Genomic DNA, 19,941 nt, shown 5'->3' with positions numbered 1-19,941 from the left:
CTGGGCTGCTGCTCTCATGTCTGGTGGGGGAACTTTCCCATCCTGTCGTGAAGAAATATTCAGCTTTTGGCAGTGTTAGACACTGGGATAGAAAAGCAATTCCCCACATGGCTCCTGGAACCTGGGTTGTGGGTGCCAAAGCAAATTGTCCAGTAGTGTAGCCTCAAAGACAACATCTGGATTTTGAAATCAACACAAATAGAGCTCTCTAGCAGATTTCTTCCCCATTCTGTGAATTGGTCTTCAAAGCAGTTCCGTGTGCATATACAACACCAGTCTGACCTGCCCTAAACTATTCCCCCCCCCCAGTCCGGTTGAACGATAGACTCCTGAGCAATTATCAAATCCAGTGTGGGACAGGGGCAGGATTCATGAATGCCAACTAAGCAGTCTGGTCCAGGACCGCAGTTAAGTTTGTATGCATTAAGGGACAGAAAATAATTGAAAGTGATAAGGATGTGCTTATCTATCTCTACAATAACTTCATCTTTAGAAAACCCCTAAACGACAGAGAAAATGATGAAGACAAATAAATTCCACCTTTTATTTTTTGACAAGAAAGTAAGTATTGCTTGTTCTGTTAAAAAAACAGAAGAATTTAGCCAGGGGATTACTGCAAGAGCAATGCATGCAGTTACATCCCATCTCTTTGAACCACCTCCCACAGCAACCGTTTCCCAGAGCTCAACCTCTGTGCTGCACTGCCGTTATTTAAATACTTCCTCCAAGCAAGGGAACTGCCCTTTGTGCAAAGCTGGCTCTTGTCAGCTTGTGGTTTGATGCTGTTTCTGTCTTCTGAGCAGCTCTGCCATCCTCTGCTTCTCATGTTCCATCATGCAATCTTTGAAGCTCTTCACCTGCTCCTGGCACTTGCGCCAGTCCTGGTGCTCAGCCATGCACTCCTGCACCGCATAGTGGAAAGAGGCGCAACCGGTGCGGGAGATCATTTTGTCAAAGGGATCTTCCTCTTCCTCCTCCGCTTTGGGCTTCCGGTTCCAATTGTGACCCGAGGGGTTGGCGCTTGACATCCTGGTGGGTCTGGAGGGAGGATGAGAGAGAAGGAAATGGGCATTAAAAAAAAGCAGAGAAGGGAAAGAGATCGCCCGGTTGTCATTACAGCTGCTTGAACAGTACCTATTAAGAACTGGAGCTGGATAAAGGCATTTTATAAAAGCAGTACAATGTCTCTTATCCTCTTAAACATAAAATAATGCAGAGTTTTATTCATATTTGTGAAAGTAATCAGGGAAGGGCCATATGATTAGTAGATTAAGATTAAGATTGCAGTCCTAACCCCATTTACCTGGGAATATGCCCCATTGAATTCAGTAGGACAGAGTAAACCTTGAACGTGGAATGCCCTCCCACCAGATGTCGAAAGAGAAAAACAACTACCAGACTTTTAGAAGACATCTGAAGGCAGCCCTGTTTAGGGAAGCTTTTAATGTTTAATAGACTATTGTATTTTAATATTCTGTTGGAAGCCACCCAGAGTGGCTGGGGAAACCCAGCCAGATGGGCGGGGTATAAATAAATTATTATTATTATTACTATTATTATTATTATTAGCAATGTGCTGTGTGTTTTGTTACCTGAACTGCAGCCCTAGTTTCTCTTTGTCATCTCTTATTACTGTTTATTGAGTTTATATACTGCCCTATACCCAGAGGTCTCAGGGTGGTTCACAGAAAAGATAACATATATCATCAGAATAAAAACAGCTACCCAATAACACCCCCCCGAAAAGAACCACATTTTAAAAGGGTATAGGATGTCAAACAGATCAACCAAAGCTCTTAAAGGTAAAGGGTAAATGGACCCCTGACCATTAGGTCCAGTCGTGGCCGACTCTGAGGTTGCGGCGCTCATCTCACTTTACAGGCCAAGGGAGCCAACGTTTGTCCGCAGACAGTTTTTCCAGGGTCATGTGGCCAGCAGGACTAAGCCGCTTCTGGCGAACCACAGCAGCGCACGGAAAGCTCTTAGGTGGTAGTTATTATTATGCCCTATACCAGGCTTCCTCAACCTCGGCCCTCCAGATGTTTTTGGCCTACAACTCCCATGATCCCCAGCTAGCAGGGCCAGTGGTCAGGAATGATGGGAATTGCAGTCTCAAAACATCTGGAGGGCTGAGGTTGAAGAAGCCTGCCCTGTACCCAGAGATCTCAGGGCAGTTCACAACATAAAATTACAATAAAAAAACACAAAATACGTAATAAAAGTAACAGAAACAAACCAATCATCTGCCCTGCCACAGCACATTTAAAAGGGCGTCGGATGTGGTTATTTTGCCTTATGAATGGAGGGAATGAGAAAGAAAGATGGGAGCACAGTGCATAGCTGTCAACGTTTCCCTTTCTTTAAGGGAAATTCCCTTATTCCAAATAGGATTCCTCGCAAAAAAAGGGGAAAGTTGACAGCTATGGCACAGTGTCTTTTGCATGTGCAATATACTGAATTTGCCACACTTTGCATTCAAAGGCCCTAGAGTTTCTCCCCCACTTTCCTGACAATTCTCCTGGATTACTAAAGTCAAAAGTACAGTAATAACTGAAGCTTTTCCGGCAAGTTGACGTGAAGAAACTTCACTTGCGGATCCTTAGGCTGAAATCCGGAGAACTTGTCTTATTTATAAATAGCCTTCCTGCAGGAGGAGGTGGGGGACCCTCTCCTCTGATACTCCTGGTCGGCTATATAACCTTACTCGGGAGGAGTCTTTGGCCAGGTGCTCTGCGGAGAAAGGCCAAGCACGCGCGAGCTACGCGGAAATGACGCCGCCGCTGCTCCGGTCTCCCATCCGAAAGCTGTCCGGGGCTGAGCCTGCTTAGCTTCCCGCGCGCGCCGGGCGCCCCGCCCACCGAGCTACGCAGGCAAAAAAAGAAGAGACCGCTCGACCGCCCACGCCCGGCGGCGGCCTTCCCACGCCCGCCCGCCCGGCTCCCCTCGGCCTTGGGCTCCCCTGAGGCCTCCTCGCCGGCCAAGCTGCTTCCCTGGTGGGCGGCGCCCGGGCCTTCCGGGGGGAGGGCAGCGGGATGCGCTTTCCGGGGAGGGGCCCCGGGCAAGATGGCGGCGGTGGTGCGGATCCAGAGCGACTGGGACCAGGTGCTGAGGTGGGCGAGAGGGCCTCCTCGCGGCCACGCGGGGGCACCTGAAGTGCCGGCACCCCCGTTTCCAGTGCCCCCCTCGCCCCCATTTTCAGTGCCATCTCAAACTTACCTCGTCCTCTTCCCCCTCATTTCAGTCCCTCCCCAAACTTACCTCTTCTCCCTGCCTCACCCCCAGTTTTCATTGCCCCCTCAAACTTATCTCTGCACCCCCCATGACCCCTTGCCCTCATTTTCAGTGCCCCCTCAAACCTATCTAGTGCTCTGCCCCCCATTCCAGTCCCTCCTCAAACTTACCTCTTCTCCTTACTTTGTCCCCAATTTTCAGTGCCCCCTCAAACTTATCTCTGCTCCCCCGTGACCCCTCGCCCCATTTTCAGTGCCCCCTCAAATCTACCTCGTCCTCTTCCCCCTCATTTCAGTCCCTCCTCAAACTTGACTCTTCTCCCTTCCTCGCCCCCAATTTTCAGTGCCCCCTCAAACATATCTCTGCTCCCCCCATGACCCCTCGCCCCCATTTTTAGTGCCCCCTCAAACATATCTAGTGCTCTGCCCCCTCATTTCAGTCCCTCCTCAAACTTACATCTTCTCCCTTCCTCGCCCCTCATTTTCAGTGCCCCCCTCAAACTGTCTCTCTTGTTCCCCCATTTCAGTGCCCCCTCAATCTTGTCTCTTCCCCCTCCAGCCCCTCATTTTCAGTGTCCCCTCAAACTTGCCTTTCCCTTCCCCCATTTTCAGTGCTCCCTCAAACATGTCTCCCTTGTTCCCTCTTGACACCCCCCATTATAATTTCCCCCCAAACTCGTCTTTTCTCCCCCCCCCCGCCCCTCATTTTCAGTGCCCCCCTCAAATTTGGCTTTTTTCCTCCCTTGCCCCTCCATTTTCAATGCTCCCTCAAACTATCTCTCTCTTCTTCCCCCTTGACCCCCATTTCAGTGCCATCCTCAATTTATTAACTTGTCTCTTCTCCCCCCTCCTTGCCCCTCATTTTCAGTGCCCTCTCAAACTTGGCATTTTTCCTCCCTCGCCCCTCCATTTTCAGTGCCCCCTCAAACATGCCTCTCTTCTTCCCTCTTGATCCCCATTTCAGTGCCCCCCTCAAACTTGTCTCTTCCCCGCCTCCTTGTCCCCCATTTTCAGTGCCCCCTCAGATACATCTCTTATCCCCCCCCCTTGAACTTTCACTTGTTTTTCAGCCCCCTTCACATCACCTGCTGCTGGTGGTCCTTTCAGCAGTCATTCTCCCCACCTCAAAGTAGGGCAGACCATTCATGGGGCTCCAGGAGTTGAGTTTCCATCTTGGGCTCACCTTTTTGAGTCAAGCACAAAGGAATCTGCCTGTCTGCCTTTGCCATCCTTTGCCCATCACCCCCAAGGTTTTTTTCCTTTCAGAAGTGTTGCCTCTTCTGAAGTGGGCAGAAGGTTTTGCCCATTTTCTTTCACTGCCCTCTCCTTGGGTATGGTGCCAAGGTGCTCCCACAGTCTGCCCTCCACCACCTGTCATTTGCCACCTCCCTTCTCCCACCCCACATCAAATTTTGGTGTGGTTTTTTTGTCCCTTAAATGCTCTCCAGCTCCCCCAAATACTTCAGCCTGCACTAATAATAATAATGATGAAGAAGTGGCCCCTCCAACCCCTTTAGCCTTGAATGAACTCAATAGCTGCTCCTTTCCAAACCTCCATCTACTTCAGTTTCATTAATGTATAACCCCAAATTTTTGCATCCCCTCCAAATTGATGCCAATGTTTTGTGCTCATTTGGGCCTGTCTTGTGCTTCCCCACAAACTGAGGAATTGACACAGGAAACAGGTTGCAAGTTAACACCCCCAAATCCAACGTCCTCTGATCCCCTCCAAACTGATGCCAAGTGAGCATCTGATCCTTCATGCTAGGGATAGCCAACATGGTACCTTCTGATGTCGTTGGATCACAACTTCCCTCAGCCCTAGCTAGCAAAGTCAGTGGTACAGGATGATGGGAGATGCAGCCTAGCGACATTTGGAGGGCACCACGTTGGCTGTTCCTGCTTTATGCTAACTGGAGTTTCTCATCTTTGCAGGAAGAATGAGGAGCAGGCTTGGCTAAGCTGCAGCAGCCCAGGTGAACAAGAAGAGTCCTCTGTCCCTTTTGTGGTGATAATGTACAGTTCCATTCTCTTTGTGTCCAACCAGCTCTCTCTCCACACTTTAGCTTAAGCACCAAGCTCTGAAATTCTGCCAATATTCAGAGTTAGAGAGGCTTGGCTTTTCCACCAGCTAATGCCATTTGTGAAGCAGAAATAACAAATTTATCTTTTAAACAAGCCAAAATCAGTTTTAGATGAAAGTACTACGGACAAAAAACTTCAGAATTATAAGCCATTGGTACTTGGTGAACAAGTGTGTTAAGACTATAACAAGCCTCGTTTTCTGATTTTCTCTTATTTGATTACTGTTTATTTATGTTAGTTTGCTACAAGTGGGAGTCGAATAATAGACCTGACAGAGAACTGTTTGTGAATCATTAACTAAAAGTGGATCACATTTGTCTCTAGCTAAAGGAACTCATGTTGAAGGTCTCCATTAAAAATAAAACCTAAATAGATCAGGATGGCTTTATAAAGTACTGTCTAAAGTATTTAACACCCTTTTAAGTCTTTCGTTTGTGTTTTTTGCATGCTGCAGGAAAACCTACTTTGTATGGTAAGCTGACTTGTCAGGGGGTGAGCTCAGATGGAATTCCTGAAGTTGTAGCCTCTGAAGGATTTGTTGTCAGTGAAATAACTAAGGTACGGTCACTTCTGTCTATGGGGTTGAAGGGCAAACTAGTGGCTCGTAGCAAGAACTAAGATAACTCTGTGGTTTTCTATGTCAGATTTATAATCTGAACTTGATCTGGATTAAATTGAGGTGGGGGGATACGGGATGTTATTTTGACGAGGATGGTGTCCTGTGCAGATTACACAAAACGTACATCCACGAGCAGCACTGAATTCACAAGAAACTGCTGCATGGAAGTGCCCTCTGTCATAACTGCAATTTTTAATTTGTTGGATTTATATTGTGCCTTCTGACTGTCACAGCCCCAATTCAGATTATTATATTTTATGGGTTTGGGCTTCTACTGGAGGAATAAAATGCTCTCTGATGGCCTTAGAGCAACTTAGAGCTCATTTTCTTAAACATTAATATTCCCACCCCCCTCTGGGGCTCACAGTATAAGGCAGGGGTCTGCAACCTTTCAGACAAAAAGAGCCACTTGGACCCGTTTCTGAAGAAAAAAAACCTGGGAGCCGCAAAACCATTGCGACATTTAAAACAAATATAACACTGCATATATTGTTTCTTACCTTAATGTCCGATCTGCCAGCGGGCGGGAAGGTGACGTTGGGACGGTGCGTGACTAATGCACGCACCGCCCCCATGCGACGTCACAGTCAGTACAGCGCCCGCCACAGTGGGGAGTGTCGGGGCGCACAATGCGCCTCCTCCCCTCTCTAGTATCCGCCCCGGAGCCGCGGCAAAGGTGTAAAAGAGCCACATGTGGCTCCGGAGCCGCGGGTTGCAGACCCCTGGTATAAGGCAACACTCAAAATTACTTATTACTGCAATGATTTATATCATATCTATGATATTTAACAGAAAAATCCAAAACAATTGTGGCTACCTGCTTTATTGTCTGGAGTTTTCACCATATTAGTTATTGGGTTTTGTGATGATGGGTCATAATCAGCTTCCAATAAATGTTTATCTTCTCCTTTCTGTTCTACCTACACTAGAAAAGTCTGCTGGTTTCCTGCCCTCGTGAAAATGCCTCCACCAAATTTCTGGCACCCTACACAACCTTCTGTAGAATCCATCAAAAAAGCGTAAGTATTTTTACAAAGTGGTTTTTCATAAGATGACTTTAAATGATGATGCAGCTTCAGTTAATTAAATGAGTTGCAGTGTTCTTCGATAACTTGTCAGTGCTGGGTGTATGTGCTGTGGAAGCTTGCCACAGAAAACAGCTGTACACCACACTACATACACACACTAGTTACAGGTGGTACAAGAAGTCTTCTCTCTCTCAGCCCAGAGAGGATTCTTTGCTTCAAAGTCCTTGCTGTGTTAAATTCCACAGCCAAGCTCCAAGTTCAGCTTCTTTGAAGTCCTACAACTCTTCATAAAGTCTTCAGGCTTTCCCACAGTTCCCTCTTCTTCAGACTGTTTCACAATGTCTCACACCAATTATCCATCCCACCACACCAAATGCTAAATTTCCAAGTACAAACTTGTCTATATGCTACACAGGTAGGTATGTCAGATGAGTGACAGCAGAAATTCAAAGTCATCTAGGGAAGGAGGTGGTCAAGGCTGGGGAGGACATGTCAAGTGCCAGGGGGGCAGGGGGACTGAGATTTTGTTGCATCATTTGCTCCTAAAGGAGCGTCTCCACCCCCATCGTTCAGCCCGGACACTGAGGTCCAGCTCTGAGGGCCTTCTGGTGGTTCCCTCACTGCGAGAAGTGAGGTTACAGGGAACCAGGCAGAGGGCCTTCTCGGTGGTGGCGTCTGCCCTGTGGAACGCCCTCCCATCAGATGTCAAGGAAATAAACAACTATCTGACTTTTAGAAGACTTCTAAAGGCAGCCATGTTTAGGGCAGTTTTTAATGTTTAATGCTGTATTGTGTTTTTAATATTTTGTTGGGAGCTGCCCAGAGTGGCTGGGAAAACCCAGCCAGATAGGTGGGGTATAAATAATAAGTTATTATTAATTTTATTATTATTATTATTATTATTATTATTATTATTATTATTATTATTATTATTATTGTTATTGTTGTTATTATTATTATTATTATTATTATTATTATTATTATTATTCCCTGTAAGTACAAAATGGTTTTTGCCTGCTATTTTATGCACAGTTGTATATCATCTGTATTAGAGGTACTCAAAAACCTGGCAGCCATTTTTGATTGTTTAACTATTTGATTTGATCTTTTATATGTCTCCTTGAATAGCCTGTGTTTTACAAATTGGCAGTTTAATTATATGGAATAGAGATTTCTCAATAAACTCATTAGCCTATACATCGTAATACATTAGTAATACATGGACTGAACTGTATAACATGCCAGTGCCCATCAATATTTCACTTTTCTAGATTGTGGTCATTTATTCATTTTCTCTTCCTCTCCATCTTAGATTACTTGCCTTGACATTTCTAGTGGCGGAGGACTTGGAGTATCAGCCAGTGCTGATGGAGCTATGAAAATTTGGCAGGCTGCTAATGGAGAAATAAGAGTAAGACCAGTATTGAGGTTGAAATTTGCCTTTAAGAAACCTGCAGTCTAAATCCTTGAATGTTGAACTAATCCCTGGCCCCCTCAAACTGGTGTTCAAACTCCAGAGTTTTACAAGTAGTTTGATATCACTGGCAGGCAGAGAGAGAGAGAGAGAACGAGAGAGAGAAACAACATGATAAATCTTAAGTGCATGTGCAAATGTGCACCTGTGGATCGTGGCAAGGAAGTTGTTTCTGATATTTAACCTAACCCTCCATTTCTGTAGTGTATTATTGCTGCATGTCCTGTCTTCTCAGTGGGTAGAGAAATCCATTCCCATTCCTCCCTACTTCTTTCCATAAAGGAAATGGGATCTGGTCACCTTCACCACGTTGAGGATCAGTTGACTTCCATGTCACAACACTCTGACAGGATAAAAATCAGTTCAGGAAGTCAACTATTATCTTATTTCTGATCCACCCCCTTCCGCCTGACTGCTTTCTGTATAATGAGTTTACTAACAGTGGCCCAACTCTCACTGTGACGCTAACCCTATGTCTGGACTACAGTTTCAGGTAGCAGGTGCAGTCTCACAAAGAGAAATATATTGGGGAAAAGGCTAGACTATGAAACTTCTTTCTGACATGCTAGTTGATGTAGGTTTTTGTTTTGTGTTTTTTTAAATCAAGATCCCACCTGCAGTCTTAAGTTGATGCAAGTTTAGCATCTTAGTGAGAAACATAGCTGTCAACTTTTCCCTTTTCTTGCGAGGAATCCTATTCGGATTAAGGGAATTTCCCTTAAAAAAATGGGAAACATTGACAGCTATGGTGAGAAATAGGTCTGTTGTGTCCTGGAAATCTGAGGCATATGTGTACCTTGTTTGGGCAGCTGGCCTAGATTTAATTACCCTTGATTATGGTTTTAGGATACTTCCAGAACTTCAGTGATATAATCTCTGCAAAGAAACAAAATAGATGATGACAATCTAGGATGCAGTGATGTCATGGAGGCAGTGCAGCCAGCCGGTGTGCTTGGCAAATAAGATGGCTGTTGCTAAGTAACAAGGCAGAGGATGAGATGAGGCTTTTAACTAGCACTCAATTCTTTTGTCTTCCCAGAGATGTCTGGAAGGCCACGTCTACGATGTGAATTGCTGCAGGTTTTTCCCGTCAGGCATTGTGGTCCTGAGTGGGGGGATGGATGCCCGGCTAAAGATCTGGTCTGCGGAAGATGCCAAATGCGTGGTAACGTTTCAGGGTCACAAAGCAGGTACAGGAAGTTGGCAACTGAAATAAATGTAGTTGTGATAGCAGCTGAAGTTGAGTTAAGCTCCAAGCTGGAGAAAGAGGCCGGTGTTTCTCTTTTGTGGCTGGGCTGATAAGGTGTTCTGAGCACCTCTGCAGCTCACCACCTAAACGAACATGGAGGACAAGGGCAGTTGTACCTGGTGCTGCGGCATTCCAAAGCTCAGTGCAACTATAAAGATGGCTCCCACTCTACTATCCAGTTCCAGACTTTGAGGGGAGGAAGTCAGCATAGGATGGTCCCTGCCCCTTGCGCATATCCACAGTGTGAGGTCAGGGATAAAGGCACTGGCAGGACCCTGGTGAATACAAGCTAGCTGTCAGCCAAAATCTCCTGATCATCTGTCCTGAAAAGCTCAAAGTTACAGATTGCCAAAATTATGCAAATTCATCTTAAGTACACAGTTATCAGAGCCAGCTGTCTCTTGCTGGAGAGGTTTACCACAGCAGAATTGAGCAGATACAAGAATTTGTAGGATTGGATTTCTTTTGTTTTATACGTATGTGTATCAGCAGCTGTGGACAGCTGTGTCTGTTAGAATCAATGGTGTTATTGGAAAAGAGTGAATGCTCTTCCTTGCTCATTTCACAAAGGCATTTTGTTGGCCACTGTAGGAATAGGATGCTGGACTAGATGGGCCATTGGCCTGATCCAGCAAGCCTCTTAAGATCTTATGTTCACTTGTAATCATTTGGTATTGACCTATTAGAGCTAAGTGCTAACACAGTATGGAATTTTGCAATTACACACACACACAAAAGACATTGGAGGCCCCACATATCTGAGATTAGCCAATGCAATTCTGGCTGCATCAATAGGAGTATAGCATCTAGATCAAGGGAAGTAATAGTGCCACTGTATTCTGCTCTGGTCAGACCTCACCTGGAGTACTGTGTCCAGTTCTGGGCACCACAGTTCAAGAAGGACACTGACAAACTGGAACGTGTCCAGAGGAGGGCAACCAAAATGGTCAAAGGCCTGGGAACGATGCCTTATGAGGAACGGCTAAGGGAGCTGGGCATGTTTAGCCTGGAGAAGAGGAGGTTAAGGGGTGATATGATAGCCATGTTCAAATATATAAAAGGATGTCATCTAGAGGAGGGAGAAAGGTTGTTTTCTGCTGCTCCAGAGAAGCGGACACGGAGCAATGGATCCAAACTACAAGAAAGAAGATTCCACCTAAACATTAGGAAGAACTTCCTGACAGTAAGAGCTGTTCGACAGTGGAATTTGCTGCCAAGGAGTGTGGTGGAGTCTCCTTCTTTGGAGGTCTTTAAGCAGAGGCTTGACAACCATATGTCAGGAGTGCTCTGATGGTGTTTCCTGCTTGGCAGGGGGTTGGACTCAATGGCCCTTGTGGTCTCTTCCAACTCTGGGATTCTATGAGATTAGACTGGATTTTCATCTAAACTAGGCTCACATCCACACCATACATTGGAAGCACATGGCTTCCACCTAAGTATCTTGAGAACTGTATCTTACCCCTCACAGAGCTACAATTCCCAGCACCCTTAACAAACTGCAGTTCCCAGGATTCTTTAGGGGGAAGCCACATGTTTGAAATGTATAATGTGGCTGTCACCTAAATGAGCTGGCAAATCTTCAACCTCATAAGACGACCTGGATGGTTGCCAGATTCTGTGTACAGATCTGTAGGCACAGACCATCCCCCAACTCAAACTAGTTTGTGAAGAAAATCCCCAAACTCAGTTCCATGGGTGACTCTGGGTCATATCTATGCGGTAGCTTATCTTAAAGTTTTAAGTGTCTATATGCTTATCGCATTTATAAATTTTAAATTTATTGTTGTACATTGTTTTAACTGTTTGTTTTCTTTCTGGGATTGTACCCCCAAGTGTGTTTTATAAGCTGGTCTCCGACTGTAATAAATTATCTATCTATCTATCTATCTATCTATCTATCTATCTATCTATCTATCTTCAACCTTCTCTTCAGTTCTCTGAGGCTGTCTTAGCTGCTGACTCCTTGCTTTTTCCTTGTGGTGTGCTTTGGTCAGGATTATGGCGCATGGGGGGGGCGGAATTGTGTCAAAGTGTGGATAGACTTCCTTTCGCTTTCCTAAGAGCGCTTCCTTTGCCATACTGCAGGAATTCTGGACACAGCCATTGTGGATCGGGGAAGAAACGTGGTCTCAAGCTCTCGGGATGGCACTGCCCGCCTCTGGGACTGCGGGACATCGTCCTGCCTGGGTGTTGTCGCAGATTGTGGCTCTCCAGTCAATGGTGTCGCTTTGGGTGAGGCCGACAACACCTTAAACTTGGGCTCTCCTGAAAAAATACCCAGTAAGTTAACAACATTAGGCAAGTGTTCACTTCTTTAAAAAAAAAAAAAAAAAGGAGAGGCACTTTTTATGGTCATAAAATCATGCCAAAATGTTGCACACCCGAAAATAACTCCAGGTTTTATTTGGGCTGTAATTAATTGCTGGGAGAGAGGAGGATTTGTATTGGCTGATTAGGCAGGGCCAGACCAGCAGCCATAGCCATGTGTAGTGTGATTGACCTTTGAGCACAGGAGAACCCAGGTTCGGTTCATGGGTGCTTAGCCCTGCACTGGCCATGTTTACAATATTGGGCTCAGTCAGACTTTCCCAACCTGGTGCTCTCTCTCCAGCTGCTTTGGACTACAGTTCCAACCAGCCCCAGCCAGCACGGCCACGCGAGCTGCGGCTTAAGGAGGTTGGTAGTTCAATAACATCTAGAGCAGGCACGTCCAACTCACAAGAGACTGCAATCTACTCCTAGTATAAAAATTATGGAAGTGATCTTCCATGAAGGGGTGGGGGGATGGGATGCCAAAGTTGTTGACCTTTTAGGGAGGGAGCAATCCAAAGTTGTTGATTTTTTTTAGGAGAGGAAAATTGCTCACCTAAAAAAACGATGCAGTGCTGACAGATACTTTAATTTTCTAACCCATTTGACGCGTCGGACTAACACAGTGGCAGAGCAGGGGGGGGGCGGAGAATTCCCTTGCATTGCTTTTCACTTCCGCCAATAGAGAGGGATCGACCTCTCGATCGCGGTCGACCGATTAGACATCCCGGATCTAGAGGGCTCCAGATCTGGGGGAAAGCTGGTAGACCAGCCCTCTAGCTCAGTATAACGGAGTTTCATATGGCAAGTGTAATAATTAAAATGTATTAAAGATAAGGCAGAAAGGTAACATTGATGCTGACCTGTTAACTTTTTATGGAGAGGTTTGTGGTCCAACTTTGTTTAAAAATAAAGCCTTTATATTCAATCAAACAAAGTTTGAAAAAGCATACTGAGAGCAAGGACAGCCTTATGCACACCTATGTATGCACTCATTCATTCTCTCTCACTACCATTCAGAAAAATACGTTGTCAATCTTTGACCATAGCATCTGGGCACAAACACACTGTGCTTAGTGAGCAGAACTGAAGGGGCAAATTCAACTCACTAGGTTTGGTCATTCACGTTGTCTGTCCTGTTCCAAATACATGAAAAGCAGAGTGTTGCTTCGGGAACATTTCTCCTAGTTTGGCTCACTTCCGGCAATGTGGAGCAGGGATTAGGGAGGTTCTGAATCTGGGATGGCAGGGAGGTAAAATAGGTGAGGGTCCCTATATAAAAATCAACCATGTAAGATGCAAACATGGCTGCTCCCATCACCCCTGGTTTGGCCATGATTCTGGCCTTTAACAAACGACAAGGTGAGCAGCTGCTAACCCGAACCATGTTTCTTTCCAACACAGGTGAGCGTGAAATCGGAACAGAAGGGAAACTCCTGCTGTTGGCTCGAGAGGACAAAAAGCTGCAAGGGGTGGGGTTGCATAGCAGACAGCCGGTAAGATGAAGGGTTCAACCAGGAACAGAGGGAGTTGCTGTATAGGGAGCCAGACCGTCGGCCTCTCTAGCCCAGTTTTGTGTACACCAGCCGGGATTTTAGATTAGTCTTTTCCCAGTCCTGCCTAGAGACTCTGGGGGTTGAATTCGAGGTCTTCTGCATGCAGCGGCGCTTAGCTGAGCCTCTCCAAACACTGGGCCTGAGAACAATGAGGTCCAACGGGTTGCATTCCACTTCCCAGCCCCCCTGAGCTGCAAGGAGCAGAAGTCCCTGCCTCCTCTCCTTTCCACATCGTCACGGCCGAACCCAGCGACCAAGATATGTGTCAGGAGAGGTTCCCGCCATCCAAAATGATGGCCCTTTTCATTTAATTACAGTTGTGGGCTTCACTTCTGAAGAGCGCTGCCAGTAACCACAGGGAGGGGAGAACGGTAGGGTGTGGGCAAGGCAGTGAAATGGCAACGTATAGGTGTGCCGCTTGAAGATGGGCTGCTTCTTAAGGGGGCCTGGCGACGTGGCGCAGGATGCCCTCGGGCCTGGCAGCCTTTGGCTGGGTCTGCTACTCACTGGCAAGGCGGCAGCCTCTGTGCCCCTGCTCTGGACAACCCTGGAAGAATGTTATTTGTTTTGAGCCTATCGGCAGACACACAATGCAACAACCCAGCCATCGAAGCTGACGGGGAAGATTCGGAATGGCTGTGATGATTTGTTCCAAAAGGACTGGGGCAAATTTATACTCTGTATGAAAGAAAATTGCAAACGGTTGAATACGTTTGTAGGTTTAAGTTGAAATGTTTGGTAATGGGAAATTAAGGAGCTGATTTACTTATAAGTAGGTGAGTGTTAAAAGATCGATTGAAGGTAAAAAAGTGAATTTAGGAATGTGGAGAAATTGGTAATGAGATATGGACGTCTGCTAGAGGGAAGGAAGGAGGTCAATGCTTTATTTAAGCAAAGTCTTAATTCATGAATTATTATTTTTTGATATTGAAATGTAATAAAATATGAAAAACTTAATAAAAATTATATTTTAAAAAATGCAACAACTCAGCCAGACCTAGGTCAGAGGCCGGTTAGGAACATGCTTTTTTCAGCCAAAATTTCAACTGCCGTTTTTCCTAGCTGCTCTCTCTCTCTCTCTCTCTCTCTCTCTCTCTCTCTCTCTCTTGGAGTAGCATCACAATCTCCTTTTCATTCCCTCTTGCTTGTTTCCTTCTCAGGTTTTTCTGTTTGTTGGTTCGGATGCATTTAATTGCTGCACGTTCCTCTCCAACATCTACCTCCTTGGCGGCACGCAAGATGGAAATATATACCAGCTGGATGTGCGAAACACCAAGTGAGTAGAATTGAAGGGCAGCTGTTAACATGGTCTTAGTAGCATCGTTGCTGCTTCCCATGTTGTTCCAGCCATGCATGTCCCTGGGGAAGGGCTGCAAGCTCAGTGGCAGAGCCTCTACCGAAAGCCCTGGGTTCAATTCTCAGTGGCTGTGGCGATCACACAGGGTTCCTGGACATTTCACCGTCTATTGATCCCTGTGCCACCACTTTATTTCTCGCTGCCACCACCCAGGCCCTACCTGGTACAATACTGAGTCCAGTCAGGGTTTAAATTGGAACATAAACTTCTGTTTATTTATTGCAGTTTAACAAGCGTTTGGTTTCATAAACGGTATAGGTCCATTACAATCATGGGCTGCCTATCCAGACCTATAACTTCCGCTATCTGCTCTCACTCATTAAACCACCTCTCAGATATTTACTTGTCTTCCTAGCTCCTAACTGTTCCTGACTCAGCTTATTTCGCTACACTAACTCAACCTCCCCACAGACTATCCCAATTCACTCCCACTTCAACCAACCAACTCCCCCTTCGCTCCTCCCAGAGCTGGTTTTATAGTCCCTCTGACTCCACCCCCTGGGTTCTGATTGGGTAACCTGTTTAACTATTTCACCTCCAGCACTCTACTATGTTAATGTCACAGTGACATCTCGAGGTAAGAGTAGGAGAGACTCCCTGTTTGAAACCCTGGAGAGCCCCTGCCAGTCAGTGTAAGCAATATAGAGCTAGGTGGACCCGTGACCTGGCTCTGATTCAAGGCAGCTTCTTATGCTCCCTATACAACATGGCCCAGGTTATTTGTCTCTTTAAGAAGAATTCTGACAAACTTGTTATAATGTGAGCGACTCTTTGTGATAAAGGTTCCTGCTGCTCTCTCTAGGGCTCCAGTTCGTGTTGTCCATAGATCAGGAGCACCAGTTCTTTCTCTGCTCCCTTTTAGAGATGGATTTATTGCCAGCCAAGGTAGCGCTCTTCTTTTCTTTCGCTTACTGAGTTAGCATCCTCCTTGTCTTGGGAGACAATGGAGGAGGGCGCTGGGGGGGGGGGTGAAGTCAAATTGTTGGAACCATTAATGGACCCTCCTGAATTTCTTGCACCATGAGTTCTCAGCTGTTAAGAAGAAGTCACTACAGTCAAACCTCGGTTCCCGAACAGGTCCGTTTGGAACGTTTTGAGTCCCAAACACTGAAAACCCAGAAGTAAATGTTCCAGTTTTCAAACGTTTTTTGGAAGCCAAATGGCTTCCAAAGAGCTTTCTTCTTTTTTTTACATTGACTTTGCTAACCGCCCTTCGGTCCTCGGTTGTTGAACGTTTCAGAACTGTCTTCTGGAACGGATTACGTTCGACAACCGAGGTTTGAGTGTATTCTCCATGGACAAAAAGCCTTACAGCACTGAACTTGAGGATCCAGCAGGTTTCTCACTTTTGATTTCTTAGTATCTTGCACCGGTGGGTGGGCATCGTAATGACATTGGTATGTGGAATGTGAAGGCTTGCTACGTAAACTGCAGTTTCTTGTCTTTCACATGTTCTGCATGTCTTTCCAGGTGATGGAACCTGCTTTATTATGCAGCAAGATCTTGACCATGTGGCTGAGCTCACTGGGCCAGACTGCGACCCCGTATACAAGGTACCATACAAGGGGAAATGCCCATCTTTATCTTGGTCTCGGCAAAGGGAGTTTTTGCCCAGAGAAATCGCGTAAATCGCTGCTTAACTCCAGGGAAATAGGAAAACTCGGGGAATAAAATTATGATAAAATATTTAACTATTATTTTATCATACACGCTCATTCATAGAATCTCAGAATCATAGAATTCGTACAGTTGGGAGGGACCTGAGAGCCATCTAGTCCAAACCCCTGCAATGCAGAAATCTCAGATAGATCATACATGACAGATGGCCAAGCCTTATGAGGAATGGTTGAAGGTGCTGAGTATGTTTAGCCTGGAAAAGAGGAGACTGAGAGGAGATAGGATAGCCATTTTCAAATATCTCAAGGGCTGTCATGTGGAAGATGGAGCAAGCTTGTTTTCTCCTGCTCTGGGGGGTAGGACTCGAACCCACAGCTTCAAGTTAAAAGGAAGGAGATTCTGACTAAACCTAGGGAAAAACTTCCTGACAGTAAGAGCTGTTTGACAGTTTAACAGTCACTTTCAAGAGGCTGTTGACTCTCCTTCTTCGAAGGTTTTAATGCAGAGTTTCAATGCCTGTCTGCCAGAGATTCTTCAGCTGAGATTCCTGCATTGCAGGGGGTTGGACTAGATGACCATTGGGGTCCCTTCCACCTGTACGATTCTATGATTCTGTGACCATCTAGCCTCTGCCAAAAAACTTCCAGTGAAGGCGAATCCAACACCTCTCATGGGAGTCTGTTCCACTGTCAAACAGCTCTTACCGTTAGAAAGTTATCATACACTATTCTCAGTAACTATTTGCATAATCCCATAAGGTAGGCCGATGTTACTATGCCCATATTGCAGAGCATCTTCCGAGATGGTGATTTCCCGACACCCCTAAGTGCATGGTTCAGGAGAGACTCCCGCTTAACCTTCTGGCACAAAACACCACTAAATTAGAGTTGTATAAGTTTGCCTCTTACACAGTAGTAAGGCAGCAATCGAGGGTATATAACTTAGTTAAGGGGAGGCACCAGTTATAGAATCTTCCCCCAGAAGGGGATGCACCTAATCAAAGAATGTGATTGTAACAGACAGCTACTGTCCATTGTGGTCATGTAACACCAGTCCTGAGAGATCTGCATTGGCTCCCAGTACGTTTCCGAGCACAATTCAAAGTGTTGGTGCTGATCTTTAAAGCCCTAAATGGCCTCGGCCCTGTATACCTGAAGGGGCGTCTCCACCCCCATCGTTCTGCCCAGACACGGAGGTCTAGCTCCGAGGGTCTTCTGGCGATTCCCTTCCTGCGAGAAGTGAGGTTACAGGGAACCAGGCAGAGGGCCTTCTTGGTGGTGGTGCCTGCCCTGTGGAATGCCCTCCCGTCAGATGTCAAGGCAATAAGCAACTATCTTACTTTTAAAAATATATAAAATAAATAAATAAATTGTCCAGTAGCACCTTAGAGGCCAAGTAAGTTTGTTCTTGGTATGAGCTTTCGAGCTTTCATACCAAGAACAAACTTAGTTGGTCTCTTAAGGTGCTACTGGACAATTTATTTATTTATTTTATATATTTCTACTGCGTCAGACCAACCCGGCTACCTACCTGAATCTTACTTTTAAAAGGCATCTGAAGGCAGCCCTGTTTAGGGATGTTTTTAATGTTTAATGCTGTATTGTGTTTTTAATATTCAGTTGGGAGCCGCCCAGAGTGGCTGGGGAAACCCGGCCAGATGGGCAGGGTATAAAAAAATTATTATTGTTGCTGTTGTTGCAATATGTGTGGCCAGTTCAGAGGAATTACTGCAATTTAAAGCAAGTGTTGTTAAGTGTCCTTTGATGGTGTCTATTCTATTCCAAGTACACAAAGAGATCTTTGCCACCAGTAGGAACTCACACCTGTTCTTTCCGAACAGTGCAGAAATACAGCACTGCCCTCCCCATTTTCCAGTATCATTTCACAACTGTTTCTTAACACCCTGTAGCAGCCCATATTTTCCTTAACACCAGGGGAATTTTCTCTCCCCACCCTCCGCAATTCCCTCCCTTAGAGTAAGATGGGGTTCTTCTCCTTCTTTTCATTCATTCATTCAATATACCACCCTTTATCAAAAGATCCCAGGGCAGTGCACAACAATTAAAAACACTTTACAGAACATCAATGATAAAAATATAATAAAAAACATGCTGACAGACAGCCTAATAACTGGAAAACAAGGCAGCCGTCCCTGCCTTATTCTTTCTAAAGCATTGACTGAATGTTGACAGCATACAGGGCACAATCTAGCACGCTTTTTTAGCAGTCATATTCACCTGGGACTGGAATAATAAAAAAGGAGATGGTTTTAGGTGAGCGTAAAAGACCGAGATAACAATTAAACCTCCTTAACGCAATACAGATCAGAGCAGGTAAGATCAAAATTCCCAGGCCCTTGCATCGTAAAACAAAAAGCCCTATAAAATACATGAAAAATATATATACAGATCAGAGCATGGGAAGGCATCAGTGTTAAGGAATGGACTAATCCAGCTTCTTACTTGATTGTAATAATACCACTTCTGAAACCTCTTTTGTTACCGTCTTTTTAGGTGGCCACATGGGAAAAACAGGTGTACACATGTTGCAGAGACGGAATAGTGAGGAGATACCAGCTTTCAGACCTCTGACTTTGTGAAAGCCATGAACACTGCGCTATGAATGCTGGACGCACTTCAGGGATTAGTTAAACACCTATTTGAAACAAGTCATATATCCGTGTCCCCCGTTTCCAGGACTTTGTACGGTAGCGTGAATGGAGCACGCAGGCGTGAGATGTAGGGACCACGTTGAGACAGCACCCAAGGCCAAGCTGTAGGTAACCCTGCCGAGCGATGTGAACACGGCAGCTCTGAAAGTTTAACTCCGTTTCCCTGCGCCAAACAGCACGGAAAGTTTGTTGGGGCAATAGTGCCCTTTTTGTGTTTGCAAAAGTGTTTTTGATATCCACTGTGTGGCTGGTGGTTGTTCCTAAGTGAGGGGAAAGGAGCTGATGTGAGCTAGGAAAAGGGAGGCCAGCAGATGTCAGTAGAAAGGGGTGTGTTGCTCAGGCTCGCCTGCTTCTTGTCTTGAGCTGCAAACTGCAGCAACCTTTTGTTTCCATCTCATGCCCTCCTTCCAGAATTACTCCTCTGTGGCAATTCTCACTGCCCACCAGCAAGCAGTCTGCTAGTTGTAAGTTTCCATCTTCAAATAAAGCTGCTTTGATCTCAAGCTGTTTGCCCAATTAAGTTGATTCTCTCGGGAGCAGCCCTCATTGATTTTCTTTTTAATCCTCTTCTCTTACCGTTCTTCGCTTGCCATTCATCTTTGATTCCCAACAACCAATTGTGGAGGGTTATTTTTTGTCATTTGAGGCTCTCACCAGGCCTCCTTTCATCTTTGACAAGACGAAATTAGGGTTCAGCTCTCTCATCTGACCTCATAACACGGAGCGCGAAAATTACTTTTCAGGA

At 45.6% G+C, this 19,941-nt stretch overlaps 2 protein-coding genes across 4 annotated transcripts; one reads left to right on the top strand and one right to left on the bottom strand.

Moving 5' to 3' along the window:
• Window positions 1–530: 530 nt before the first annotated feature.
• COA4 (cytochrome c oxidase assembly factor 4 homolog) lies at window positions 531–2,838 on the bottom strand. The gene is made up of 2 exons (XM_028725851.2): window positions 2,705–2,838; window positions 531–1,038 (listed from the first exon to the last, which is right to left on the bottom strand). Exon 2 carries the CDS (start codon window positions 1,026–1,028, stop codon window positions 765–767), a length of 264 nt encoding a protein of 87 aa, XP_028581684.2. The 5' UTR covers window positions 1,029–1,038; window positions 2,705–2,838; the 3' UTR covers window positions 531–764.
• Window positions 2,839–2,876: 38 nt separating this feature from the next.
• PAAF1 (proteasomal ATPase associated factor 1) lies at window positions 2,877–19,699 on the top strand. Of its 3 annotated transcripts, none has more exons than XM_028725849.2 (12): window positions 2,877–2,993; window positions 5,166–5,206; window positions 5,770–5,873; window positions 6,864–6,953; window positions 8,275–8,373; window positions 9,476–9,626; window positions 11,771–11,965; window positions 13,400–13,491; window positions 14,712–14,827; window positions 15,711–15,793; window positions 16,379–16,461; window positions 19,039–19,699. In XM_028725849.2, exons 5-12 carry the CDS (start codon window positions 8,338–8,340, stop codon window positions 19,114–19,116), a joined length of 834 nt encoding a protein of 277 aa, XP_028581682.1. In that variant the 5' UTR covers window positions 2,877–2,993; window positions 5,166–5,206; window positions 5,770–5,873; window positions 6,864–6,953; window positions 8,275–8,337; the 3' UTR covers window positions 19,117–19,699. The 3 variants fall into 3 exon arrangements, with proteins under 3 accessions (XP_028581682.1, XP_028581680.1, XP_028581678.1); XM_028725847.2 differs by having other exon boundaries at window positions 2,934–3,102; XM_028725845.2 differs by having other exon boundaries at window positions 2,968–3,110.
• The last annotated feature ends 242 nt before the right edge of the window (window positions 19,700–19,941 follow it).

This window comes from Podarcis muralis, chromosome 4 (genome assembly GCF_964188315.1).
Source record: "Podarcis muralis chromosome 4, rPodMur119.hap1.1, whole genome shotgun sequence".
In the NCBI taxonomy this organism is placed as follows: Eukaryota; Metazoa; Chordata; class Lepidosauria; order Squamata; family Lacertidae; genus Podarcis; species Podarcis muralis.
Note: the sequence above shows the minus strand (reverse complement) of the source record. Positions and strands in the feature narration are given on the sequence as shown.

Excerpts from the sequence above, each read along its gene's own strand:
- COA4 (XM_028725851.2), bottom strand. The coding sequence starts at position 1,028 with ATGTCAAGCGCCAACCCCTCGGGTCACAATTGGAACCGGAAGCCCAAA.
- PAAF1 (XM_028725845.2), top strand. The coding sequence starts at position 3,064 with ATGGCGGCGGTGGTGCGGATCCAGAGCGACTGGGACCAGGTGCTGAG. Across the intron at positions 8,374-9,475 it reads CTGCTAATGGAGAAATAAGA|AGATGTCTGGAAGGCCACGT; the intron begins GTAAGACCAGTA and ends TTGTCTTCCCAG. Across the intron at positions 11,966-13,399 it reads CTCTCCTGAAAAAATACCCA|GTGAGCGTGAAATCGGAACA; the intron begins GTAAGTTAACAA and ends TTTCCAACACAG.